The following is a 24135-nucleotide window of genomic DNA, read 5'->3' on the forward strand; positions in this document are numbered from 1 at the left end:
AACTCACATGTGCACCTGCCTTTTCGGCAACTGCACTGTGATGTCTCACAGCGTCGCAAATTTAACATACTTCAAACTGAAATATTGATTCTTATATCTATCTAGTTCCTCCAATAGCCTTAGCAGGTGGTACCACCATCCACCTAATTGCTTTAGCCAGAAATCTGAGAATCATTGAAAATCTTTCCTTCTCTCTCTCCCTGCACATTGGATCCACTTCTTATTGATTCTATACAAGTATTTTTTGAATTTTCTAGTTTTTAATGATAACTGCTGAAGTCTCCTTGTTTCAAACCACCAACCATTTCTTACCTTGACTATATCAATAGTCTCTTAGCTGGTCTTCCATTCTGCAATCCGTTCTCTTTGTAAGCAGCGCAGAGCAGTCTTTTGAAACATAAATTAGATCATGTCATTCCTCTGCTCAGATACTTAGTGCATTTAGATTATGCAGTGCATTTAGAATAAACTCCAACCTCCTTATCTTGGCCCACAAGATCCAGTGACCCTGCCTGTCTCTCTCTGATTTCATTTGGTGACATGTTTCCTCTTGTGCATGTGCTTGCTGCCCTTCTCTCAGGTCCTCAACGTGACATTACTCTCCCAGCTTCGCGGTCTACATCTGCCTTTCCTTCTGCCTGGAAGGCCCATTATGCCCATTGTTCTTCTAGCTGGTTCCTTCTTATCTTTTAAGTTTCAGCTTAAATATCAGTTCCTCTAAAACAGGGTATTCTGTTCTTTTTCCTCCATACACTTACCACTCTTTGTAATTATTATTATTGTTTCTTTATTGTTCATCATCTCCTTATTAACGTGGACTATTAGCTTCATGAGGGCAGGGACTGTGTCTTATTCACCTCATCGCCCCAGAACCTGCTACTTAATAAGCATAAGATGAATAAATAAATCTTTGAAACAAGTAAATGAAGAAAGGTAGCATTTGTCTTCTTAAAGGATGAATAGAAAATGGCTAGCCTAGAAATAGTGAGGGGTTTTTTTTTCCCCAAAAGGAAAGAATAATATAGGCCAAAATATGGAGGCAAGAAACAGCCTGTGTTTTGGTGTGTAATTAAAAGCAGTATATGAACCTTGAGCCAAAGATTGGTCAGATATTGGTGAAAGAGGTTGGAGCTAGATCTTGGAAGCTCTTATATACCATATGAACATATAAAACTTATATGAGCCTGTGAAATTATTGGAAGATTTTAGACAATAGAGAATGGACAGATTTGCATTTTAGAAAGATCAGATTTGTGACAGCAGTTAGTATAGAAGCTGGGAGGTGAGTTTGAAGGGTGTTAGGGTGATCCAAGTGAGAGGTGATGGATTCTGTGTCAGAGCAATAAATTTGCTGATATGAGAAGAGGACTGGTGAAGACATGTTTAAAGAGTAGAATCACTGACACTTACTGATTAGATGTAGAACGTGATGAAGAAGAAGGAATTTAAGAGTAGCTCCTAGATTTCTAGATTGTTACTTGGGTGGTGGTGGTATATACAACAAAGAGGAAATACGGGAGGAGGAACTGCTTTAATATGAGATGATAATGAGTTGAGCTTTAGCTGCTTTTGAGCATCCAGGTAGGGATTTCCGTCCGGCATTTGGATATAAAAATCTTGAGCTCTGTGGTGAGATCTCACATAGAAAAATAAGGCTGATGGTAGTTGTGACCATAAGAATCGACGCGATAGCTAGAAGTAGGCTTAGAGGGAGGTTATGTAGTATAAAGAGAGGAGTTGACTGAGAGTGAATCCAGCAGTAGAGGTAGAATAACATATAAGGAAAACATGAAGGAGACAGATAAGTCGTATGAGGGAAATTAGTAGGAGAGTGAGGTCAAGGAAACCAAGAGAGAAGGTTTCAAGGAGAGATTGGTCAGGAGTATTGCATGCAACCAAGAGGTCCGGTAAGAAGAGCCCTGAAAAATATGGATATTATTTGACCTTAATGAGAAGAGTTTCCATAGAATAAGTGTAGCAACAACTAGATTTCAGTGGGGTAAGAAGTGAAAGGTCAAGAAATTTTGAGAGGCAAACAGAAAAGTTAAACTCTTCTCATTATTATAAAATAATCTGCTTCATTACGATATTGGTAATATTCTTTGTTGTAAAATCTACTTTATTTGATATTAATATAGCCACTCTGGATGGATGGCTGACTGGTTTATTTTCTTCTTTTTTTATGTTTCTAATTTAAATTTAGTATTACAAGATTTTTAATCTAACTTTGATTTTATACTTCTATCTTTCCTGTTACATTGAAAATCTTAATCCCTTACATTACATCATTACTTAACAACATTAACATAGTTACGTATATTTACATTGTCTTATAAGATACAGAAAATAGATTCAAAATAGTAATATCAACATTACCACTGATAATTAGGTTAACTGAAGTTTTAGATTTTACTGTTCTGTTTGTTTTAAGAATATATATTACTAAGAATGTAGAGTCAAATACTGCGCTCTCGTCCTTTGAACTAATTCTCTCTCTCTCTTTTTTAAAGTAGTTTCTCTGTTATTTTAAAGGGTTATTTCCTAAGTTTGATTTTACTTTTGAAATGTATGTTTCCAAAGTCAGAACTATATAAGGTATATTTGGGCAAGTCCATTTCCAGTCCTTTACCATCCTTACTCCTGTATTTAAAAGTTTTTGTCTTTCTTTCCAGTATTTTTGCACATATAAGCAAAAAATATTTACACACATTAATAGATAAAAAATATTCATGTTTCCTACCCCGTTCTTACACAACGTATAGTGTTCTGTAACTTCCTCTTTTTTCATGTAAGAATATATCCTAAAGATCACTCTATATCAGAGTAATTAGAGAATAGAGATTTACTTCATTCTTTTTGACAACTGCATAGAATTAGATCATATAGATTCACTATAATTTATTCAACTAGACCCCTACTAATGGACATTTAGTTGTTATTACTCATTGAATCTTTCTCTTAATTAGTATTAGCATGGTATACATTTTTCCATTCTTTTACTTTTAACCTAATTTTATCTTACATTTAAAGGAGTTTCTTAAAATCAGCATATAATTTTCATTTTGTCCAATCTGAAAATCTCTGCTTTTAATTGTCATGTTTAGACCATTTATATATCTATTTATTATGTATCTATTACTCTATCTTCATGTTTACTAATCTTTTCTTCTGTCATATCTAATCTTTTAATCCCACTCAGTGTGTTTTTCATGTCAGACCTTGTATTTTTCATCTCTAGATATTCAGTTTTTAATGTGTCCTTTGTCTCTATCAAATGTATGAAATATAGTTGTACTTGTTTCATAATGGCCTTGTCTGTGTATTCTATCACCCGTGTCATTTCTGGATCTATTGCTATTGATTCATTTTTCTTCTTCATCGTGGGTCATATTTTCTTGATTCATCATGTTCCTGATTATTTTCTTTTGGATGCTAGACATTGTGTAGTTGCTGGATATTTTTATATTCCTGTGAATATACTTGAAGGCTCAGTGAAGTTACTTGGAAGCAGTTGGTTCATTTGTGGTTTGCTTTTAAGCTTTGTCAGTTGGAGCAATAGTAGCCTTTAGTCCAGGGCCAATATCTTCCCACTGTTGAAGCAGCACCCATGAATTACCAAGTGGCCCATCCCTCTGCTCTTTTTTGTTTTTTAAACATACACATATATTTATTTTTCTTTTCAGATTCTTTTCCGTTATACTCTCTGCTCTTTTCTAATGGTTCTTTCCCCAGCCTCAGATAGTTTCCTCACATGTGTATGCTTATCAGCACTCAGCTGAAGACTCTAGAGGGGGATTTTTTGTGGCTTTCCGGAGGTTTCTTTCTCTCTGTGCAGCTTTCCTTCTTCCAGGACTCTGCCCAGAACTCTCATCACTTCGCCCTTCCCCAGCTTGACAGCTCTCTGTTTTTTCACAGGGAGACCGTCTGGCAGTGGGCTGGGACAGTTGGAGGGCTCACCTTGTTTGTTCCCCACTCACAGATCACTGTCCTGCATTGCTGATTTTACCCATTTTTTTAAGTTCTTTGAGGTGGCAGGGTAAATCCATTCCCTGTTACTCCCTGTACTATGTACTCCTGTATGTAGAAGCTAATATTTGTCTTTTAGTTAAAAACAAAACAAAAAAATCCAAGGAAAAGAATGGGTCATTCTGTATTATAAAGAAACTTGGACTAAATTTATTTTCCTTTGTGATTTCTAGAAAATGTGTTTATATCAAATGCTTTATATGTCACATATAAATAAAATACAAGATAATTTAGTGTACTAAGTTTAATTGGACATTTGTTTCTGGCTCATCCATGGTTTATGATGTAAAATTTCTTGCCTTACCAATTAGAAGAATAGTTATATCCTAGGTAATTTGTAGAACATTTTATATATATATATGTAACAAATAAAACAATCTGGATTTAATAGTATTACTAAGTTTGTTTCAATTTTTAAACTTAACATTTAAAAATTAAGAGTACTTCTGATGATTTTTATAAATTCATACTTTTGGCTTGTGGGCATTTTTTTTGAGGGGGGTTTGGCTTTGTTTGTTTCTTTGTTTATGGGTATCCTTTTGGAGGTCTTTGTATACTGAACTGAAGTTTTCTCAGTGCTTTTGTACCTCATAAAATTATGGTGAATTTCTGTAATTAAGATTTCTCATTATTAGTGCTTACATGAGATAAATTTGGTATTACAAGGGAAGTAATACAATATATTCAGGCACAGTGGGAATATTGGAGGACCCCGGGCTTTAGAAACAGGATTAAGAAAGTGGGAGTTGAGTCTTGGCCCACTTCTTAGAAGCTGTACTGCCTCTTTAGTCTTGTTTTGTTACTTTCTCACATAACCTTTCTGAGCTTTACTTTCTTCTTTAAAATGTTGTGGTGATGCTCTTCCCAAAGGTAGTTGTGAGAATTAGATGGCATTTTTGTGAAAATAAATAGTAAACTGCAAATACTGTGTAAAAATCAGGTATCATTTTGAGGTTTACCCTGAGAAGTGTAAATTTCAAACAGTACGCACAGTGGGAAAATCTGACTGTACCTAAGCCTGACATTAACAGTCAGAATTATCATCTTGGCCTGTGCTTTCTTTGGTTAGTTTCAGAAATTTTTTAACTTTGATTTTTGATACCCAACTTAATAGAAATGAGTCATATTATCATTTGTTTCTTTACTCGTCAGCGCACCATTTGCACTTCACCCACGTATATGATCTGTGGGGTTGTGGAGAGAAATTAGGATGTTGCTCAGTAGCCCACACCTTTCAACAAAGAACACGTTTCTCCAGCACTCATGAGTTTCTTTCAGGCATTAGGAAATGCAGACACTTAGATGCTAACCTCGATTCGTGAACTCAGTAATTTAGTGAGAAAATTTGAGGAGCAGGTCATTAAGTTAGATTCTGTGTTCTCTGTAAATACTAATGACTATTACCCATGGAGTGGATGAGATAATGTTGTTTTTTATGGTCTAAAGCATCTTCTGCAGAATGTTGCAGGAGCTGTTACTGAGAGTCAGAATAAAAGGCTACATACAGAATTGTGTGCGGTTTGCCCTTTATTTATGAATCAGATTTTAAGTGGAAACCACAGTTGTTTCCTTGTTTCTCATTCATGCTCTAGCAGAGCATACGATGCCACAGATCTGACTTGGTTTGTAGTTTCTCCTTTAAGGTTCATACCGCTTTCTTTTCCTTTTTAGAAGCCACAGCAGTTTTAATGTATAATTAAACCACAGAGTGTACCTTGTTGGGTACTTTGTGTGCTAAACGTTATTTGGTAGTCTCAGTACTGACTGTGGTGTTCTGGTCCTATTTTGGAAATACACATAAGTAAATAAGTGCGTACATACATATGTTTGGCTTAGGTGATGCACAGGCATACCACTGCAGACGTGGAAAACAGCTATAACCCTTTGAATATATTAATTTGTATTTAAAGATAATGTTTTATGTTGTTAAATTTGAATGTAATACCTTAATTTTCCTTTGTTCTTCCTTAGCATCAAGGCATGCCATGGGTTGCCTCTCATAAATGGACAAAGCTGTGACCCTTATGCAACAGTTTCTCTAGTGGGCCCTTCTAGGTAATGTTTATTGAATTATTACTAGATTTTTAGTTCTAAAGTTTAAGAATTACAAAGTCAAGGTTTTAAGAGCACATGCTAAATACCTATTTATGACACAAAGTAATGAACGCTTTGAAAGAAAGATCTTTAGTTCTGTTATACAGTTGTAACCAACCAGCTCCTGTTTTTGTAAAAGAAAATGGGTACCATTTCAAATCTGCCAGACTCTCAGCTTTGGGAAGCAACGTCAATTTTATAGTGGTTAAAATGTACTCTAAAGCATAAATTTGACCTTCTTCATTTATCATCAGCTGTCCTGCTTTCAAATGTATTACATGTTATTGCAGGTAAAATCCTATGTTAATAAATGCTAGCTCAGAATAGCAGGGAAATTTCCATATTTTTATCTGGAAAGCAGCTCAAAACAAAGAATACCTTTTCTCCTCATGGTATCTGTGCTCCTCAGAGAGAATTCCAAGCCACAGACAAACTGCTCAAGTCAGAATACGGTGAAGTACACTGTGTCATTGATTTAAATTACTCATGATAATTTATGGAACATCTGTAGCACTTTGTAGTAGTTTGTATTTTATAACTTCATTATGGTTTCTTTCAGAGCCTGACTAGTCTGAAATTTGTCTACAACTTAAAGGTTTAGAATCAGGAAACAAAAAGCACAATTTTCCCTCTACACAAACGCATATATACACACACACACCTTCTTCCCAACCCCAAGCTCTCTAGGTACTTTTATTTTTTTAAAAAGTCACCAGTAAGTCACTTTGAAAAATGTATCTGTCTCCACGTATGTAAAGTACCTAGCACCATACCTGGCACTTATTAGATGTTCAAACAATAGTATCCTATTATTACCATAGATGGTTTTAAATTTAAAAGCAGATACTCAGTTCTGTAGCACGCACGCTATCAGAGGGATTTAATTTGCATGTTAAAAACGTTTAATCTAGCGGAGCTGTTTTGGGGTTTTGTTCTTGTTTATAATCTGTACCTGATAGATTCTTCAGTGTAATTGTTTAGTAATATACAGATAGAAACTATTGGCAAATTAATTTGTTTTTAAAAAATCACTATTGGTTTTGATATTATACTGTAGTTGTATAAGATGTTAACTTTGGGGGAGGCTGGGGAAAGGCTACATGGGACTTCCCTGTACGTTTCTTTGCAACCTCCTCTGAATCTATAATTATTTCAAAATAAGAAGTTTTTCAAAAAGCCACATTGTAGCTGAAGCCCAAGAAGTAAGCTGAGTTAAGAATGCTTTCCGTGTTCCTCGGGTATTATTCAACATAGATAAAGGTACTCTGACTCTCATTGTTTTCCTTCTATCATTTATTTTGAGTTGCTTATATAACAGAATGTGTTCCTAAGAACCCCTGAAGTAAGCTTGGCAGTCAATCTAGTACAGCCAAGAGAGAGAATAATAAAATCTTGGCATATGTCAGATATACAAAACTGTGTATTCTTTGATTAGAGTTTTTAGAGACACCTCAGTTTTTTTTCCCCAATTAATATTTAAAACTACAGCCTTCCCTGAGTCATCTTAACAGTTAAACAGAGGTCAGGCTCCCTGGTTGGAATTAGCATGTTTTATAATTGTGTACTGTTAAGTTCTACAAGGTAAAACTCTACCACATTGGAACAGGAATGACCAAAAGAAGACAAAAGTAAAGAAGAAAACAAGCAACCCGCAGTTTAATGAAATCTTTTATTTTGAGGTAACTTTTGTTTTATTTAATTGTTAACATTGACTGTTGAATGCTGTTTTACTTTCTTTTTTCATATCCTGGCCATAATAATTATTTTATGAACTAGTGCAACTAAGCATTTCTCTCCTGAAAGCAATAGAACCAGGGTGTAATACAGTGGAGGCCCAGTGCATAAAACAAACAAAGGCAGAGCTCTGATTGATTTGAGGACAGAGAGGTCTAGGACCGCACCCAGTCAGCATCACACCCTACTTCAAACACCCCCCCACCCAACCCCGACCTGACGTGCAGTGGCCACAGAACTCTTCTGCACAGAACTGTTTGAAAACCACTAGTGAAACAGGTATGATATCACTTGGCAGATCTGAGTTCTAGTCTTGTTTGAGTTTTAACAAATCACTCAGTGGGAGGCTTAACTTTCTCATCCTGTGAAAGGATAATTTTGTACGAGAAAACAGCAGCAGCTCTACTTGACTCCGAAGAGTTTTTATGAGGTTCAAATGGAAAAATGTTTTGAGATTATAAAGTACTATATGATGAAGGCCTTATTATTAACATCTTTTTAGCTAAATCACTCTGGACACATGCTTATTTTCGTGGAGAACTTCAGCTGCCTTGAAAGTGTCCCAGATGCAGTGCTTTGGAGTTCTTTATTGTGGAGCATTTGTTGAAGAAATCCTTTTCCATATTATTTGAAAACTACAGGAAAAAGCAAAAATAATCAAACTCTCTCTTCTGAAAGACTGTGTTCTAACCACACATGCTGCAGCTGAGGTTAGCTTGTGGGGGAGATTTGAAAAAAAAAGAGTTACATTTTGTGCTTTTTCTTCTTTTTGGGTGTGTTTTTCTTGGTATTTCAAAGCGAAGAGAGTGAAAGCACATCTAACCATGCCTGATTACTGTACGTTAATAAAGGAACACGGGTTGAAGAAATGGCAGAATCAAAGTAGGAAGAACTGTGGAGGTGGAGGCAAGGGGAAAAGAGAAACAAAAGGAAATGTACCAGCGTGAGGCTTTCCTGTTCCCCGTTTAAAAATGGCTGCTGTATCTAGCTCGCCTGCAGAAAACAAAGGGGCAACTGCAGCAAGCAGATGGCCCTTTGAAGGTCAAGGCCTGACTTGTTTGCTATCTCCAAGTGTACCTATTAGGCCTTGAAACGTTCATTCAAAGGACCCTTTGTTGAGCTGATTATAAAGATAAGGTTCAATCTTTGTCGTCTGGCTAGAGCAAGAGACGCAAAGCGTGCACACACACATGTACACACAGCAGTAAAACGCAGCAGAAGATATTGGGGAGCTCTGTTCCAGCTGAGTTAAGCCAGAGGGAAAAGTATTAGAGAAGGAACATTCTGAGCAGAGATATAAAGACAGAAAAACAGAAAGTTATGCCCAAAGAGTAGCAAGTAGTGATTTGACTGAAAGTTTTATAGAAGAGAATAATGGGAACTAAGCTTAAGAAGATAGAGTAGGACTGACTAACGAAAGGCTTGAGAGCCAGGCTGCAGTGCTGTGTTAGCCACTGAATGTTTTTGAACCTGGAAGTAATAAGAGTAATGCAGTATTTGGGAAGAAATTAACCATGATCTGTGGGCCAGATGGCTGAGAGAGAACAGAGATCAAGAGACTGTTGCAGTTTAGGTGTTTGAAAAAAAAAGGGGGGGGTGGGGAGGAAGAGAGGGGTCTGAGCCAAGAGAGTAATATGGAAATAGAGAGGAAGAGACAGAAGAGAAAGAAACTACAAATGACAAGGTAATGAACTGGTTATAGAAGAAAGGATAAAAGGAGAAGTCAAATGTCCTCATGGTTTCAGATCTGGAAAAATAGAAAAGTTAAGAAGGAAAACATGAGTGATTCAGTTTGGGACTTAATGAGCTTTGAGGTCTGACATGTAAAATCCTCCCATAGGAAGTTCATAATGAAGATGTGTGATGGTTGTAGATACTCAAGATTTGCTTACAGAGTCAAGAAAGCAAGCTAGGGGAGTAGAGGTACATAGTAAAGGAGAAAAGTGAAGAAGCTCCCTGCCACATATGAAGTATTCAGCTTGACTATGTCTCTTAATTTCTGTACTTTAGCTTCCTCATTTTTGAGATGAGGATAAAAAATCTAGCCCTGCCTGCTTCAGAGCAGTGTTCTGATGAACAAAAGAGATAATGGGTGTGAAAGCACTTTGTAAACTGTACAGCACTGTGCAGCTCTTAGAGCAAAATAAAAGATAAAACCCTGGAACAAACCCCTGTTTATAGGTTCTGAGGAAGAAGAGGTACCAGAGGAAGAAGCGCAGAGAGCAGAAGGTGGCTGGGATAGTGCTCGGTGCACTCAAAGGACAGAGTATATCTCTGGGAAAAGCAGGGATGGTTGTCTGGTCAGTCGTTCAGATAAAGGGGTCATGGAAAGTGAGAACTAAAAATTCATCATCAGGCTTGGTGATTAGAGAGAGGTTTTAGGAGGGTGATCTGTGAGGAAGCCAGATTATAAGGAGTTACAGTCATGAGTGGGTGGTGAGGAAGTGGAGGCTGTAAGGATGGATTACAGTTTTAAGATATTTGTCTGTGAAAGGAAAGAGATAGAAGAACCATAATTTAAGAGGAGAATTTTTCTGAGACTTGAATGAGGTGAACAGTCTGGTAAAGAAAGCTGTAATTAAAATAGATCGAATGCTTACTGTGTGTTTACTGCATACTGTGTGGGTGGAGCAGTCTTAGGAAAGAGGAGGATCATCTCATCCTTGTCAAGTAGAAGGACCTGTGTGGGGACGGACGTGTTCAGGTGCACAGTAGTTGAGGAAGTGCCTGCCAGTGGCCTTGATGTTTTCAGTAAAAATGTGAGGAGGAAGTGTGAGGGTGACATTGGTATCTTGAGAAATGTGGGAGAGTCTTCAAACAGTTCCCAGCCTGTGCAGCTTTACTGAAATAGAACACTTTTACTCTGAGTCACCAGCAGATTACATGTGAACCAGAGAACCCAGTGCTGCTATATTTGAGTTGATAAGGAAGGGTACAGAGGCAAGGTGGATTTTGATATTTTTACACCACCTTATTCTTACCTCTCTGCTACTTCCATAGCTGTTTCTGTATTTAGCTTTTGGGTAAAATGTTCCTTAGATATTTTCTTATGTTTATAATAAACACAATTGAACATTTTAGGGATGATAGTTTTTATTTAAGTTCATGTAGGAAAAATACATTAGAAAAAATTTTTTTACTAAAACATTTTGTTTACAGGTAACCAGATCCAGTAGTTACACCAGAAAGTCCCAGTTCCAGGTAGAAGAGGAGGATATTGAAAAGCTAGAAATTAGGTATGTGTCTTGTGGTTTTACAGAATTGCTTTTTACTGTGCCAAAAGAAAATCCTAAATTTAACTGAAAAAAAGTGAATCAAGCCGAACAGAATTCTCCTTAGCAAGTTAATTGATAAAACTTAGAGGAGTGTGCATCTAATTTAAATCCAAATTATCTTTTCAAAATCTGGTATTCTTGCAGAAATAGTCAAGGTGTATTTATTTGATAAACAAAGATGACCTAATTTTCACCTATTTTATTTTTTATTTTTTCCAAATTTAATTGCTCCTTAAATTTCTAAATCATAGCATAATGGATGGAAGAAAAAAATATGTAGAAAAGTAATTATATATTAGCCAATTTAGAAATAATTTTTTTATTCTTCTTAACATATCTGCTGTCTAACAGAAATTTCAGTGAGGTAAGAAGTCTTGTAAGATAATTCAACAGGTGCATGTGTTTGAAGTTTGTGCTATTTCCTAGGTATTAAATATCTATGCTGTTTGGGAGGGGAAAGTTTCGTAAATGCATGTATAGGTGTGGTGTTAACAGTGTGTTCATCTAAAGGGTGTATTAATCACATGTTTGGAATGATCAGGTAATGTATTTTTCTAAATCACCCATCTTTACATATTAACTGGTTTTAATTGAGAAAGAAACTGTAGTCTTGTGTTGGTTTCTTTTCTCAAATTCAAAAAAGTAACTCTGTAGTCCTTATTGCTACAGATTAAAATAAAGCCTAGACTTTGAAACTAAGAAGCTTAAATGCTTTCTTTTAGATTATTTAAGATAATTACTTTCTTTGCTGTTAAATAAAAGCTACTGCAGTATTCTGCTCTCTTAGTTTAGATGGTGAGATATATGACAATGCTAACATCCCTTTTAAGCATGTAAAATCACGTGTCTGGTACTTTCGCCATAAGCATCTTTGCCATAGATACTTTTGCCACATAACTAATTGGCCATAAGTCAGCTTTGCTGTGAAAGATAAAATAACTTGATAGTTTTTTCAACTGGTTGAAATGCATTAGCATTTCTTCCAGTTAGCTATGTTATTGATAGCTTTATCAAGCTGACAGATGACATGATTTGCCCAAAGAGTTGGTTTCTTATTTTGAAACACATCACATTGAAGGAAGAAGAGTCTGAGGACCTCAAAAGCATGGAATAGAACCCACGTTTCCCGTAGGACTTTGGAATATATATCAACAGATGTGCAGCAGCATGCCAAGAACAAACAACAATGTGGAGGCTTTCCTAGTGCAATACAAAGCTCAGATACAAATATGCATTAGTGTTTGGAAACTGATACCTCTCTTAACAAAGAAAGAAATTTTAGCAAAAAAGTGCAAACAAGGAGATGAATCAACAAGCAAACACAAACACATACCACACACACAAACCTGTATAAAATACTGTGAATGAAAGACTTGAAAGACAGAGTGCTTAGGTACAACTCACAAAATAAAAGCAGTTATTTGCACAGTATTGCCATGAATCTACACACATTTTAAATGTATTCAGATATTTTGTATTTTGCAACAGTCTTTAATTTTGTTATTCATTTTTCATATTTTATGTTTGTGTCTCTATTTTATCTTTTATGACAAATTGCCATATGACCAATTAGTTATGCAGTGAAATCTTTGTGGCAAAAATGCTAAAGGCAAAGATGTCTATGACAAAGATGCTTATGGAGAAAGTACCCAGAACTGTAAAATTAATGCTATAATACAAAGCATAGTGATTTGAAGCTATTTGGTCCTGCGTGTTCTCTTAAATATTGTTTGCAAAAAATTAAGCCACTTTTAAATTTTCAGGATTGATTTGTGGAACAATGGAAACCTGGTCCAAGATGTTTTCCTAGGTGAGATTAAGGTTCCTGTGAACGTATTAAGAAATGATTCCTCTCATCAAGCCTGGTAAGAAAACAGACATTGTAGTGAACTACATAGTAGATCATGCCCTTTAATGTACTATATATGCAAATAAATGCTTACCATGTACATATTTTAAATTTTTAATGGAATAAGCCCAAAGTCATTAACATTAATTGATTTGGTCCCTAATTTATTGCTGCTAAAGAATAGGTACAATTATATGAGTTTTATGACGTGTCCTCTAGTACTGCTTTGAAAGAGCTGAATTGTTTAGGAATATTTTTCTCTTCAAAAACTTAATCTTAACTCTGAAGAAAAAATGGAGACCATTTAAAACAGTACATAAGAGCTGCCCATGTGAGAGGGTGCTTGGTCACAAACCAACTCTGCAGTTCAGAAGCTTTTTTAATGGTCATGGGAACTGTGGATGTTTGAAAGCAAAGGGTTTATTGTAGACTACGGTTCGGCTGTTCATGGGATCTGGCCAGTGATTCCCCCCCCCCTACATCCCTGCAGCTGAAATGCGCTGTGGATGGCCCTGACGTTAGTTTCTGAATGTCTAGGATCTACGTGTTGTTAAGCTGATTTAGTTAATAGATTTTTCAGGAGCTCTGGTGGCTCAGTATTGGCTCCAGTAGTATTTTACCTTTTCATGACTTCTAGGTGACATTAAACTCATGTTAAATTAGTGTTCAAGACATTAAGCTGACGTTAGTTTCCGTAGCAGAATCAACGTGAAACTATTGTTTTTTTCTATCTGCACCACTTAAAAGCATGTATATCCTGTCCCTTCCAGTAGGTTGCCAGCAGCCCTCATGCTAGACTTGGGTTTCAACTGAATATGAAGCAACATGCCTTTCTCATTTGCCTTTTAAGGCCCACTTTTTAAAACTCAGTTTCAGTCGCCCGGAAGAGAAGTTGAAACTGAGTGTTTAGATGTTTCTCACTGTGGGCAGCAGGCTCCTTTGTCTTTAAGAGCCTGCCTCTCCTGAAGGGCGGGCCATCAGGCGTTCTTCAGTTTGAACTCTGTTGTCTTCAGGCAGTTCCCCTGATAGACTGATATTTAGACTCTCAAAGTTTTTTATTTTATTTTTAGCTCTTGCTAATGCAGGTCTAAGATTTAGTGGTCTTTATGGTGGTATTTTATATGCTGTAATTTCCAAAATATATCCATAGATAGGGAAAAAAATTAAACTTTGTCACTGTGAAAAATTGATGAACATTTGAAGCTTGTCATCTTCCTCCCACCCCCACCCCCAGTCTTCTTCTACTTTCCATAAAGTAGCATACATTTTAAAATGAAAATTTCTGAACTTAATTCAGTAAGTCTTTAAAATTATACGCCATGCTACTCATTAACAAAATAAAATGTGAGTTCCTGTGGACTTGGGCCCCTTAAAGTGGACTTGAAATGTGCCACACAGCCTGTATTATAAGTAAGACCGTCTCCAGACAGGCCCTCCAAATCTGGCAAAACTTTGTTGAGCTACCTTGGCAGGATGTAAGAACACTGACAAACAGAAATTAACTTTATTCCTATAGTTTTTTTTCCCAGTAGTATTTTAAAAGTAACCTGCCAACAGTATAAGTGCTAAAATTTATACAGCACGAAATGGGAGCAGCTGCTAATTACTTTATACTTCCCTACTTGTAAGGAAATAGAAAAATGTGTGTCATTTCCTTTTAAGTCAAGTTAAAAACTCTTAGTCTCCTTTGTCATTTGTGGAACTGCAGCATCCCCTTGTGGGGTTGATAGTAACTACATGAAAACTCAAGAAAAGCTTTACCTTCAGAATTTCAGATATTCTTTCTAATCTTAATATTCTGAGAGTCAGAATAATGTAATGTAATTCTGTTGCTTTGAAAGTCTCAATTTGCTTTCCTTTTTCACAGAATTTCCCCTTGGTATTTGTCTATTAGAATACTCTTCCTAAAAACTGATTTTGATGGTTCCAATTTAATTTCATTCTCAAATTATAACATGATTCAATTACTTTCCCTTTCCTTTCTTGGCTAGTCAATTCCTTAGTAATGATATGTATTCTTTATTCTGAAACATCTGTCAGATGTTAGGATTAGCTTGTTAGTGTTGATATTTGCTAGTTTTAACTTTAACATGTAGATAATAGCTGATTTGATTTTTTGAATAGGTAATATATTCACATGGTTTACAGTTCAAAAGGTAAAAATCTATTTCCTGCCCCTGACCCCGAGTTTCCCTCTTCTGAGGCAGCAGGTTTGAGTTTCTGAAAATATTTTATGTGAATACAGACAGATACATACATGTCCTTCTTTCCTTTTCTCTCTTTTTTTTTTAATTGAAATACCATCAATTACAATGTGTCAATCTCTGGTGTACAGCACAATGTCCCATACATATACATACATATATTCATTTTCACATTTCCATTATCCCCTTCTTTACACAATGGACACATATTGTATCATGTTATGCACTATACTTTTTTCACTTAGGAATTTAGCAGAACTTCAATAAATATTTGTTGACTTTTTATAGTGGTTAAGAGTATGGACACTGCTTTGGTTCAAATCCCATTTCTGTCGTTGACTGCCTGGGTGACCTTGGACAAGTTACTCCACCTGAATTCCTTTGCTTTCTTTGGCTGTTAAATGGAGATAATACAGATAGTACCGGACTCCCGAAGTGGTCAGAAGATGAAGTGGGTTCACACAGAGAAGGCACAGGGGCTGTGACCTTGAGTGTTACTCATCTCTCGTCATTGTAGCTATTGCTGCTGTCATCACCATTATTCCATGCCAGTACATATAGAATTTCTGCTGCTTTTTCCCCCTTTGTACCAATAGTCCATTGGTTTGGGATGTTACAAAGAGAACCTTAGTGATAATCTAGTTGAATCTCATTTCGCTAGTTACCTCAATGTCAGAGAACTTAATGTATGCAAAACCTTTGTGTGATTGTACAAATCAGTGCAGTAGTTTCCCCCAAAGGATCCAAAGTGGACATTAAGGAAGTAGATACAAACATCTTTTCATGTTGTAAGTTTTCAGTTTGAAATAGTAAATAAACCATGGAGTTTTATTCAACATAAACGCTTTATACAAATTTGAAACTAGATTAATATTTACTGGAGATGAGTTGATTTTCTGGTTTGCTAATTTTGGCACCTATCTTTAATCTCCTGTCTTTAGTAAGAATTGATAATGGTTCTATTTCTGGAACCAGAAATAACATTCAAGTATTAGTAGAGCTGCCTCTGAACAATTACTTCCCAGCTTAGGCAACATGATTCACAAATAGTTGTAGTTTTCCACTGCCTAGCTCAATTTTAATTACTTAAATCTTGTTAAAATTTTCCCAGTGCTGATTTTTTCTTTCTATTAAGGGGCTATCAAAACTGCTGAATATTGAGAGCATTAGGATTGCTTTTATGCTGCTCTGTGAATGAAAAAAAAAACGTGTGAGCAACTAAATGCCACCTCCAGTTAGTGACTTCTCTTTATTTCCTGTTTCTTATTCTTTCAAACTGAAACACTTCATTCAGAAACTGAAGAAAATATATTTGAGATGTTTTTGTTTTGCATCCCTAGACCTCAGGCACACCAGATATTCTCTGTTTAACAAATCTTGAGGTTTTTTCCTTTAACTCTAATTAAAACAGGATTACTTAATTCACAAGGGATCCTTCAGATGGTTCAAACTGAACCTTTTGTAACAATGTTTTAAAAGAATAAATCACATTTATATAGTTATATAAATAATTACATTTATCATTATTTAATATATTTAAGTGGTAATAGTGTATATAAATGTTTTATAAATAACATTTACTGTGTTCCAGGCACTATTCTGAGTGCTTCGCTTATATAACCTCCTTAGGATTGTTGTAAGAATTAAATTAGTTAGACACCATTATTACCACTTATTTAGCAGATAAGGAAATAGGCACAGAGAGAGTAAGTAATTTGCCCAAGATCACACAGCTGGGATGTGGACCAAACTCTTTGACTCCAAAGTTTGTGCTCTTAGCTAATGTACTACAGCAAATTTGTACTTTGGCATAAATACTTTTGAATATGTTTAAAACTCAGAAATACTTTGTTTTAAGCTGTAAAAAATTTGAGTGCCCCTTGCTTATAAAATATTAAAAAGAAAGTCAAGGGGGAGAAAGGTACAGCTCAGTGGTAGAGCGCATGCATGCACAAGGTCCTGGGTTCATTCCCGAGAACCTCCATTAAAAATAAGCAAACAAACCTAATTACCCCCCCGAAAAAGAAAACCAAGTGAGTGGTCCTTTCTCATTTAAAAAAAAAAATGACCTTTTCAGGGAATGGGTAGGACAATGACATATTTTGAAATGCTATATTTTGTTCAAGTATGCATGGATGAGGTATTTTGTTCGTAGGGATTTCTTATCCTGCCAAGGAGACAAGTTTAAAAAGAGTGGCTGGCACAAGCCCTGCTGGAGTGTCTGAGCATCCTAAACCAGTGTATGCATAAACATTAATGCCTGGTACAGCACGGCCTTAATCCCTCTGTGTAGAATGTGCATGTAGGACTGTAGGTCTATTTTGTGGGTGTTTGTAGTTTTATAACAGTACCAGAGGGCCAAGGCATGCTCCTTCCCCCCAGTAATTTAGAGATAAGGGAATTAAAGATGCCCTCTGAGTATAATTTCTAAAGAGCAAACCCAGACAGAGTCTGTAAGTCTGACTGGAGCATGGGGACACTATTTAAGGTGGGTACGTGCAGCCCCCGGGAGCCAGAACCAGGTTGTGACTGTGATACAGTTAATTTTATTCTACCATATATGGAAAGCACCAGTTAAAATAAAAGGGGCAGATTAATCTAGAACAATAAAAAAGGACCCCAGAGAGGCAAACATGGGTGGGTAAGGCCCATTGAAGCACCGTCAGGGGGGTAAGGGGACTCTGCTCTAGAAGCATTATCATTTCCTTGGAGAAACTATCGCTTAGCTGAGAGATTCTTACGACCACTTAAATCTCTGTTGTGTCTCTGTACTCACCACAGCACTTTCTGATAATTTGGCTTTCCGAGTAGCTTACCAACAGGTAAAAAATATATTGATCAAACATAAAAACTTAAGTATTAACAGGTTTTAAAAAAAAAGTATTCGTTGAAGTGAGAGATGTAGATGAAACACTGTGGGAAATGGTGATAACTGTTGAAGCTGAGTGATGAGTGCATGGGGTGATGGTGAGGGTGTTCCTTACTAATGCTATCACTCTTCTTCCTACTTTTGTGAATGAACATTTTCATAATAAAATGTGTCAGGGACGAAAAAATGCAGGTATCTTTGCCACTTGAGTGTTGTGGTCTTCCCTCAGTATCCGTGGGGGATTGGTTCCAAGATCCGCACATTTCAAACCCATGTTGTTCAAGGGTCAACTGCATTTCTTTTCATAAATTTAGTAATTGGCTTTCTACTGTAAATATGCTAGTGTCTGTGCTCAGTCATTTCAATTCAGGCTCACTTTTTGATGTGCTGATGACATTAGGTATCAGAATTTGCAAGGCTATGGAACATATACCACCTTGTGGGAAACTGACCAAAGTAGTGCCCACGTCAGGATGCTTGGTGATCAGCCAGCTAGACTTCCCTTGGAGGCACTCCAGAGTAATCTTTGCTAACAGGCTCATTTCCAATTATTTCCATAGGCAAATTCTTTAAATCATTATTCCTTAAGTCAGAGAGTAGAAGTTCTGAAGGGTTTGTCTTCCGAGATGAAATTCCTCTTTCGTGGGTAGTGATACAATATCTGTATAATTTCTTCTCCTTGTATTACGATCCCTTCATCTTTCAAACTTTGCTTGGTTAATTCTCTAGTTCTCTTTTATGTCTTTATCATATCTTTCTCAAAGCTAATATTCTGTTAAAACCTCCTCCCTTCTATTTTTAAATAAGTTAGTCTATTAGGGGAGGATATAAGTGATAAATACCAAAATTAAACATCAATGTGCACAGCCCCCTTGGGCCATCCCACTGAAACCCTGAGCCGCAGGTACCTCTGTAACCCTGCAGCCTCTGCTGGCCCCGTAATACCCATGTGTAGCCCCAGACCCCAACCCCAGCCCTGCCACCCCTCCACTTTTTATATTGAACAGATCTCTCTAATAAATCGGGTAATAAGAAAAAAAGCAAATATCGAAACTCCTGACTCCTTTATAAAAAGCATTCCAGCTAATGAGTAGAGGAGGAATGATAGAAATAGTTATCATTTTGCAACTTGTGCAGATTAATGACTCTAGGCAGTGATCATCAGTGGTTGCTAATATCCCAAAAAGAAAAACAATCAGACATCAGTGCCTCTTGATGGAGCTACACAACACTATCAATGAAGTGTTCATGCCAGAATCCCAAACTTGAGTTTAACCAAGCCCTTAGATCTAACTCCAATATACAGGAAATACAGAGGAAACAAAAGAACATATTAAATGACATCATGGAGATAGAGTTAACACAGTCCCAAATGTGGAAAAGTTTATAGATAAATCACCTGATTTATTAGTGGTTAGAGGGAATCTGTAGATTAAAAGAAACTTAAACTATCAACCATGTTTACAATCTGTGAACCCTGGATTTGAATAGACTGTAGAAAACTGTTTACAAGTTTGGGAGAAGTTGACTACTGACTGGATAATGATGATGTTTAAAAGTTTAGCTGTTTATGTAGTTACAGTTATATATACTGAAATATTTATAGATGAAATTTTAAAACCCCTGGAAAATGCTTTAAAATAACGCAGGAGTGGAATGGGAGGAGTGAGTAGAGATACGGCTAAAGCAAGAATAGCATTGAGTTGGGAACTACTGACGCTAGGTGATGGGTGCACGAGAGTTCAGTATTGACTCTTTTTACTTTTTATGTATTTTTAAATTTCCATTAAACAATCTTTAAAAATAACAGATTTCTGGTTTTGGTCCTCCAGGCGTTTCTCTTAATTCGTAAACATTTCTCTTTCCTTGGATGTTTAAAGCTGCCTCTGTTTTTACATATACATTGTTTACCTTTTACTTAGCTGAAAAAGTTCATGTAAATCTGATTTTTGCAAATAAAAACATTTTCAGTATAGTTGTACTGTTAATCCTTTAATAATATATGATAGTCTCTTATAAACTTTCAGCCCTAACTTTTAAAGTATAAGTTCAAATTTTTACAACATAGGATTTACTTTAACACAAAATCACTTATGCTTTCTTTCTTAAATTTAGTTGGTAAAAATTATTTTTGATAATATGTTGGATTTTATTAAATGTTTTACTTTTTGTTTCTTTCCCTAACCTGCAAGCTAATCAAACTCTTACTCAACCCTTTTGAGATCTTGCTTTTCGTATTATCTGTACATTTTGTTTCCTGGACAGAAATCTATTTATAGCTTTCTAGTTCAGTACGCAACCAACATGAAGCCTCTGAAGACTCATACCTTGCTACTTATGAATTGTCCTAATGTTAAATATTAAGTTGACTTTTTTAATTTATTTTTTTATAGCTTAGCTGTTTACCTCACCAGCATGAATATCCATTACCATCGCATAGAATTGATTGTGTTTTTACTTTAGGTATTTGTTACAACCAAGAGACAATGGAAACAAGTCATCTAAAACTGATGACCTGGGGTCCCTTCGATTAAATATATGTTACACAGAAGACTATGTGCTTCCTTCAGAGTACTATGGTCCTTTGAAAACTTTGCTGCTAAAATCACCAGATGTTCAGGTACTTAAAAAATCTTAAAGCTTGTGATTTAATAGGAAAAAGCTAAAATAATTCTGTAAATGATGAGGAAAAGATTTCAGAGTATCAAGTTTTATATATATATAAAAGTATCAAGTTTTATATATATATACACACACATACATAGACTGTGTGTATGTGTATATATATTTTTTTATCTGAACCAGAGTATATATACCAATATATATACCAATATGTGCACCAAATTTCATCTCTGATAAAAATTTAGAAAATTAAATATTATTCTATACAACAGTTATAGTTAATGAATATATTTGAATTACTTTTACAAGGTAGTGATTGAATATATATTTAATCATGCTTCCTTGATTTTCTGCTTGTTCTCTACCTTTCTGTGTTCTAGCCAATATCTGCCTCAGCTGCTTACATTTTGGGTGAAATATGTCGAGATAAAAATGACGCTGTTTTGCCCCTTGTACGACTGCTGCTCCACCATGATAAACTTGTTCTTTTTGCTACTGCAGTGGCTGAATTAGACTTGAAGGATACACAGTAAGAGTTACATTTTATTAAAGGTTAACTATGTGCTGTTGAAATTGGACCATAATTTGCCAAATTGTTTTTGTGATCTCCGTTCTTCTGTATTGACCAGCCTTACTGTATAGAGGTCTGAAAAGCACTGCTTAGCAAGTAATAAAAGGCAGTTCTTTAAGTTAGCAGTTGTCCATCAACAGCAGAATTAACAATTAATGCATGATTTTTTTTTTTTACTCATTTGTCAAAATTTCCTGTTTCTCATCTTTGCTTCTTATTGTAATGATTCACTTGTCACAAATAAAACACCAGGACAGAAGCTTTTTTTCCTGTTATTTGCTGTGTAGCACCCTAACATGCACACGTGTGACAGAAAAAGCAATTGGATGGCTTCCCATTGCTGTCATAATTTAACACTGTTGTTTTAGACATACACACTCTACTTTTGTAGTTCGAATACAGTTTGCTTTTTGTTGTTAACTTATTTTTGTATATTTTGGATAAGTGGTTTTAGTAAGTTTGAAAATCCTAATTGTAGCAAGCTTTTGAATGGTTGGTAAGAATTACTAAAATTGTATATATGACTAAAGTCAAATCTCTTGTTATTGATTTTACAGCCTTTGATTATTACACTTGGTTTCACCTTATTTCTGTTTGTATTTCAGAGATGCAAACACAATTTTTAGAGGAAATTCCTTGGCCACCCGATGTCTGGATGAGATGATGAAAATAGTGGGAGGGCACTACCTGAAAGTAACATTAAAACCTATTCTAGATGAGGTACAGAACGCACCTCCGATAAGAATAGTTCGGCCTTATCATAGCATCTCTTCCATCAAGTGATCTACTGATGGGAATGCTATGTCCACTCATATATTAACTGAATGAATGAGGCTGAACACTTCAGAAATAAAATGAATGATTTACTTTTCCATCAATAGATTTTTGCTTGAAGGGCACATTGCAGTATATATATACTCTACATAATTATTTCTTTGTTATTGGATATATTTTAGATAGAGTTTTAAATATATGGAAGTACTTTTTGATATAGTTCTTTAGGTATATTGTATACACTATCTCTAGATGGGGGTTTTAAACTTTGTTACAGTTTTAATTTTTATAATTGTATAATCAGAAAAAATAATTATTTCCATTTTGCCAAATTATTTAGAAAAGAGCTTTAAAGGAAAAATTAATCTTTTTTCCAGATATGTGAATCCTCAAAACCCTGTGAAATTGATCCTATTAAATTGAAAGAGGGAGATAATGTAGAAAATAATAAGGTAAGTCTTTGCTGTCTTTATAACTGCATTAAAATTGGTCTTAATGGTACCGCTGTCTCCCACTTACTCTGTTGTGGCAATGCTGGGGGGGTGGTGAGCAGTGCCTTTTGCTTACATAAGGCCCATACTGTTAGCAGCATTTCTTGTGTCTAGTTTTTAGAATGTTACTTCCCTGATTTCTCTTTGGGTCATTTTATTGTCTGCTTCTTATGAAGTTCATGCTGTCCATTCACCTCTTACATCTAACTCATCTAAATCTGATTTATTAAATGAGGTCAGGATGCAAACTGTCCTTCAACTGAATGAGTTCAGAGAAGGGAAGCAAGGTCTCAGAATACGAGATAGTGACTGCCTAATATGTCTCATTTTTGTTGCATTTTTTTCCCATAAAGGCTACTGAAGATGTGTAAAAGTCAGTATCTTAGCATTTACCTTTTTTAATCCTACAGGAGAATCTGCGCTACTATGTAGACAAGTTATTCAGTACAATTGTAAAATCAAGTATGAGCTGCCCCACTGTAATGTGTGATATCTTTTATTCTCTAAGGCAAATGGCTACTCAAAGATTTCCTAGTAAGTGCCTTGTTTTACTAAAATACACCATTTCTTCTTCTATATTTGATTTTTTTATAGATTTATCATGTATTTGGTTTATGAGAAATGTTTAAGGTTTGTAAGTACAGTCTTCTTTTGTTTTTCAAAATAGTTCTAGTTTTTTAATGAAACATCTGATTTAATTTTCTTGTAATCTCAAAACATAAAACTCTGTTTTATTTCAATATAATGGCAACTTTATACAAGCAAATCAAAACCACCATTATTTTTAAGAAAGGCAGAAATTGAGAACTATAACATTATATAAGTACACATTTATAGCTGGTGCTTATGAGACTGTTAAATATGATAAACCAGAATACCTTTGTTATTTGTACCAACTACTTTTTCCACTTGCATGCATTCAAATAGTGAGAACGCTTAGTTCCATACAACTGACGAGATTTGACAGTTTTGAGAATGCTAAGGTTTTAGTGGTGAGAGGTTTCTGCAGAAATGGTTTTAGACATTAGAAACTTCTCTGTTGCAATATACCTCAAAATATAGGATTTTGAGGCCCACATATCAATAACTGGCATGCTTTAACTTTGCAAGAGCAGCTGTGTCAAGGCTTTGCTTAGAAACATTTCATAAAATTAACAGTTGCTATCTCTGATTGTCAATACTTGGAATTATTCTAACTATATGCATCTCTGATAAGTAAATAAACTTACTATGGCTGTCTTTCCAGATCTGCCTGTAATAGGGGGGAGGGTGAGGAGGTAAGGCAGCTACTTAAATTATCAGTCTTACCCAGCTGTGTGAAACCGTAAGTTTATTTCTGTAACCATCTGAAGAGATTTTGTGATTTTATCATATTCATTTGAGTATGTGTGTGCACACAGGTGTGTACAGTTATCTGCCCCTCCACTAAATTTACCCAAAGCTCAAGTGGGGCTGAGTTTACTAATTATAGTAAAGCTGTAAACGGTTAACTTGTAATAAGTATACTAAATCTGGACTAGGTAACAAAAATAAGGGGAACAGAGATATTAACATATGAAAGGATGAAATGCTGACTAAAATTGTATTTTTAAATAGGGAGTTAGATCATAATCACCACATTGAGGG

The 24135-nt window shown here is 35.6% G+C and overlaps 1 protein-coding gene across 3 annotated transcripts in view; it reads left to right on the forward strand.

Annotated features, from left to right (window-relative positions):
- The window catches only part of RASA2 (RAS p21 protein activator 2), a 111436-nt gene that overhangs the window by 56233 nt on the left and 31068 nt on the right, over positions 1 to 24135 (forward strand). For all 3 annotated transcript variants that reach the window (XM_072958409.1, XM_072958420.1, XM_072958422.1), the window contains 9 exons: positions 5998 to 6081; positions 7727 to 7799; positions 11014 to 11090; positions 12893 to 12994; positions 20515 to 20671; positions 21054 to 21202; positions 21850 to 21964; positions 22396 to 22470; positions 22920 to 23043. In XM_072958409.1, the coding sequence (XP_072814510.1) occupies positions 5998 to 6081; positions 7727 to 7799; positions 11014 to 11090; positions 12893 to 12994; positions 20515 to 20671; positions 21054 to 21202; positions 21850 to 21964; positions 22396 to 22470; positions 22920 to 23043 (956 nt within the window). The remainder of the gene's footprint in view (positions 1 to 5997; positions 6082 to 7726; positions 7800 to 11013; positions 11091 to 12892; positions 12995 to 20514; positions 20672 to 21053; positions 21203 to 21849; positions 21965 to 22395; positions 22471 to 22919; positions 23044 to 24135) is intronic.

The sequence above is a fragment of the Vicugna pacos genome, chromosome 1, assembly GCF_048564905.1.
Source record: "Vicugna pacos chromosome 1, VicPac4, whole genome shotgun sequence".
Taxonomy (NCBI): Eukaryota; Metazoa; Chordata; class Mammalia; order Artiodactyla; family Camelidae; genus Vicugna; species Vicugna pacos.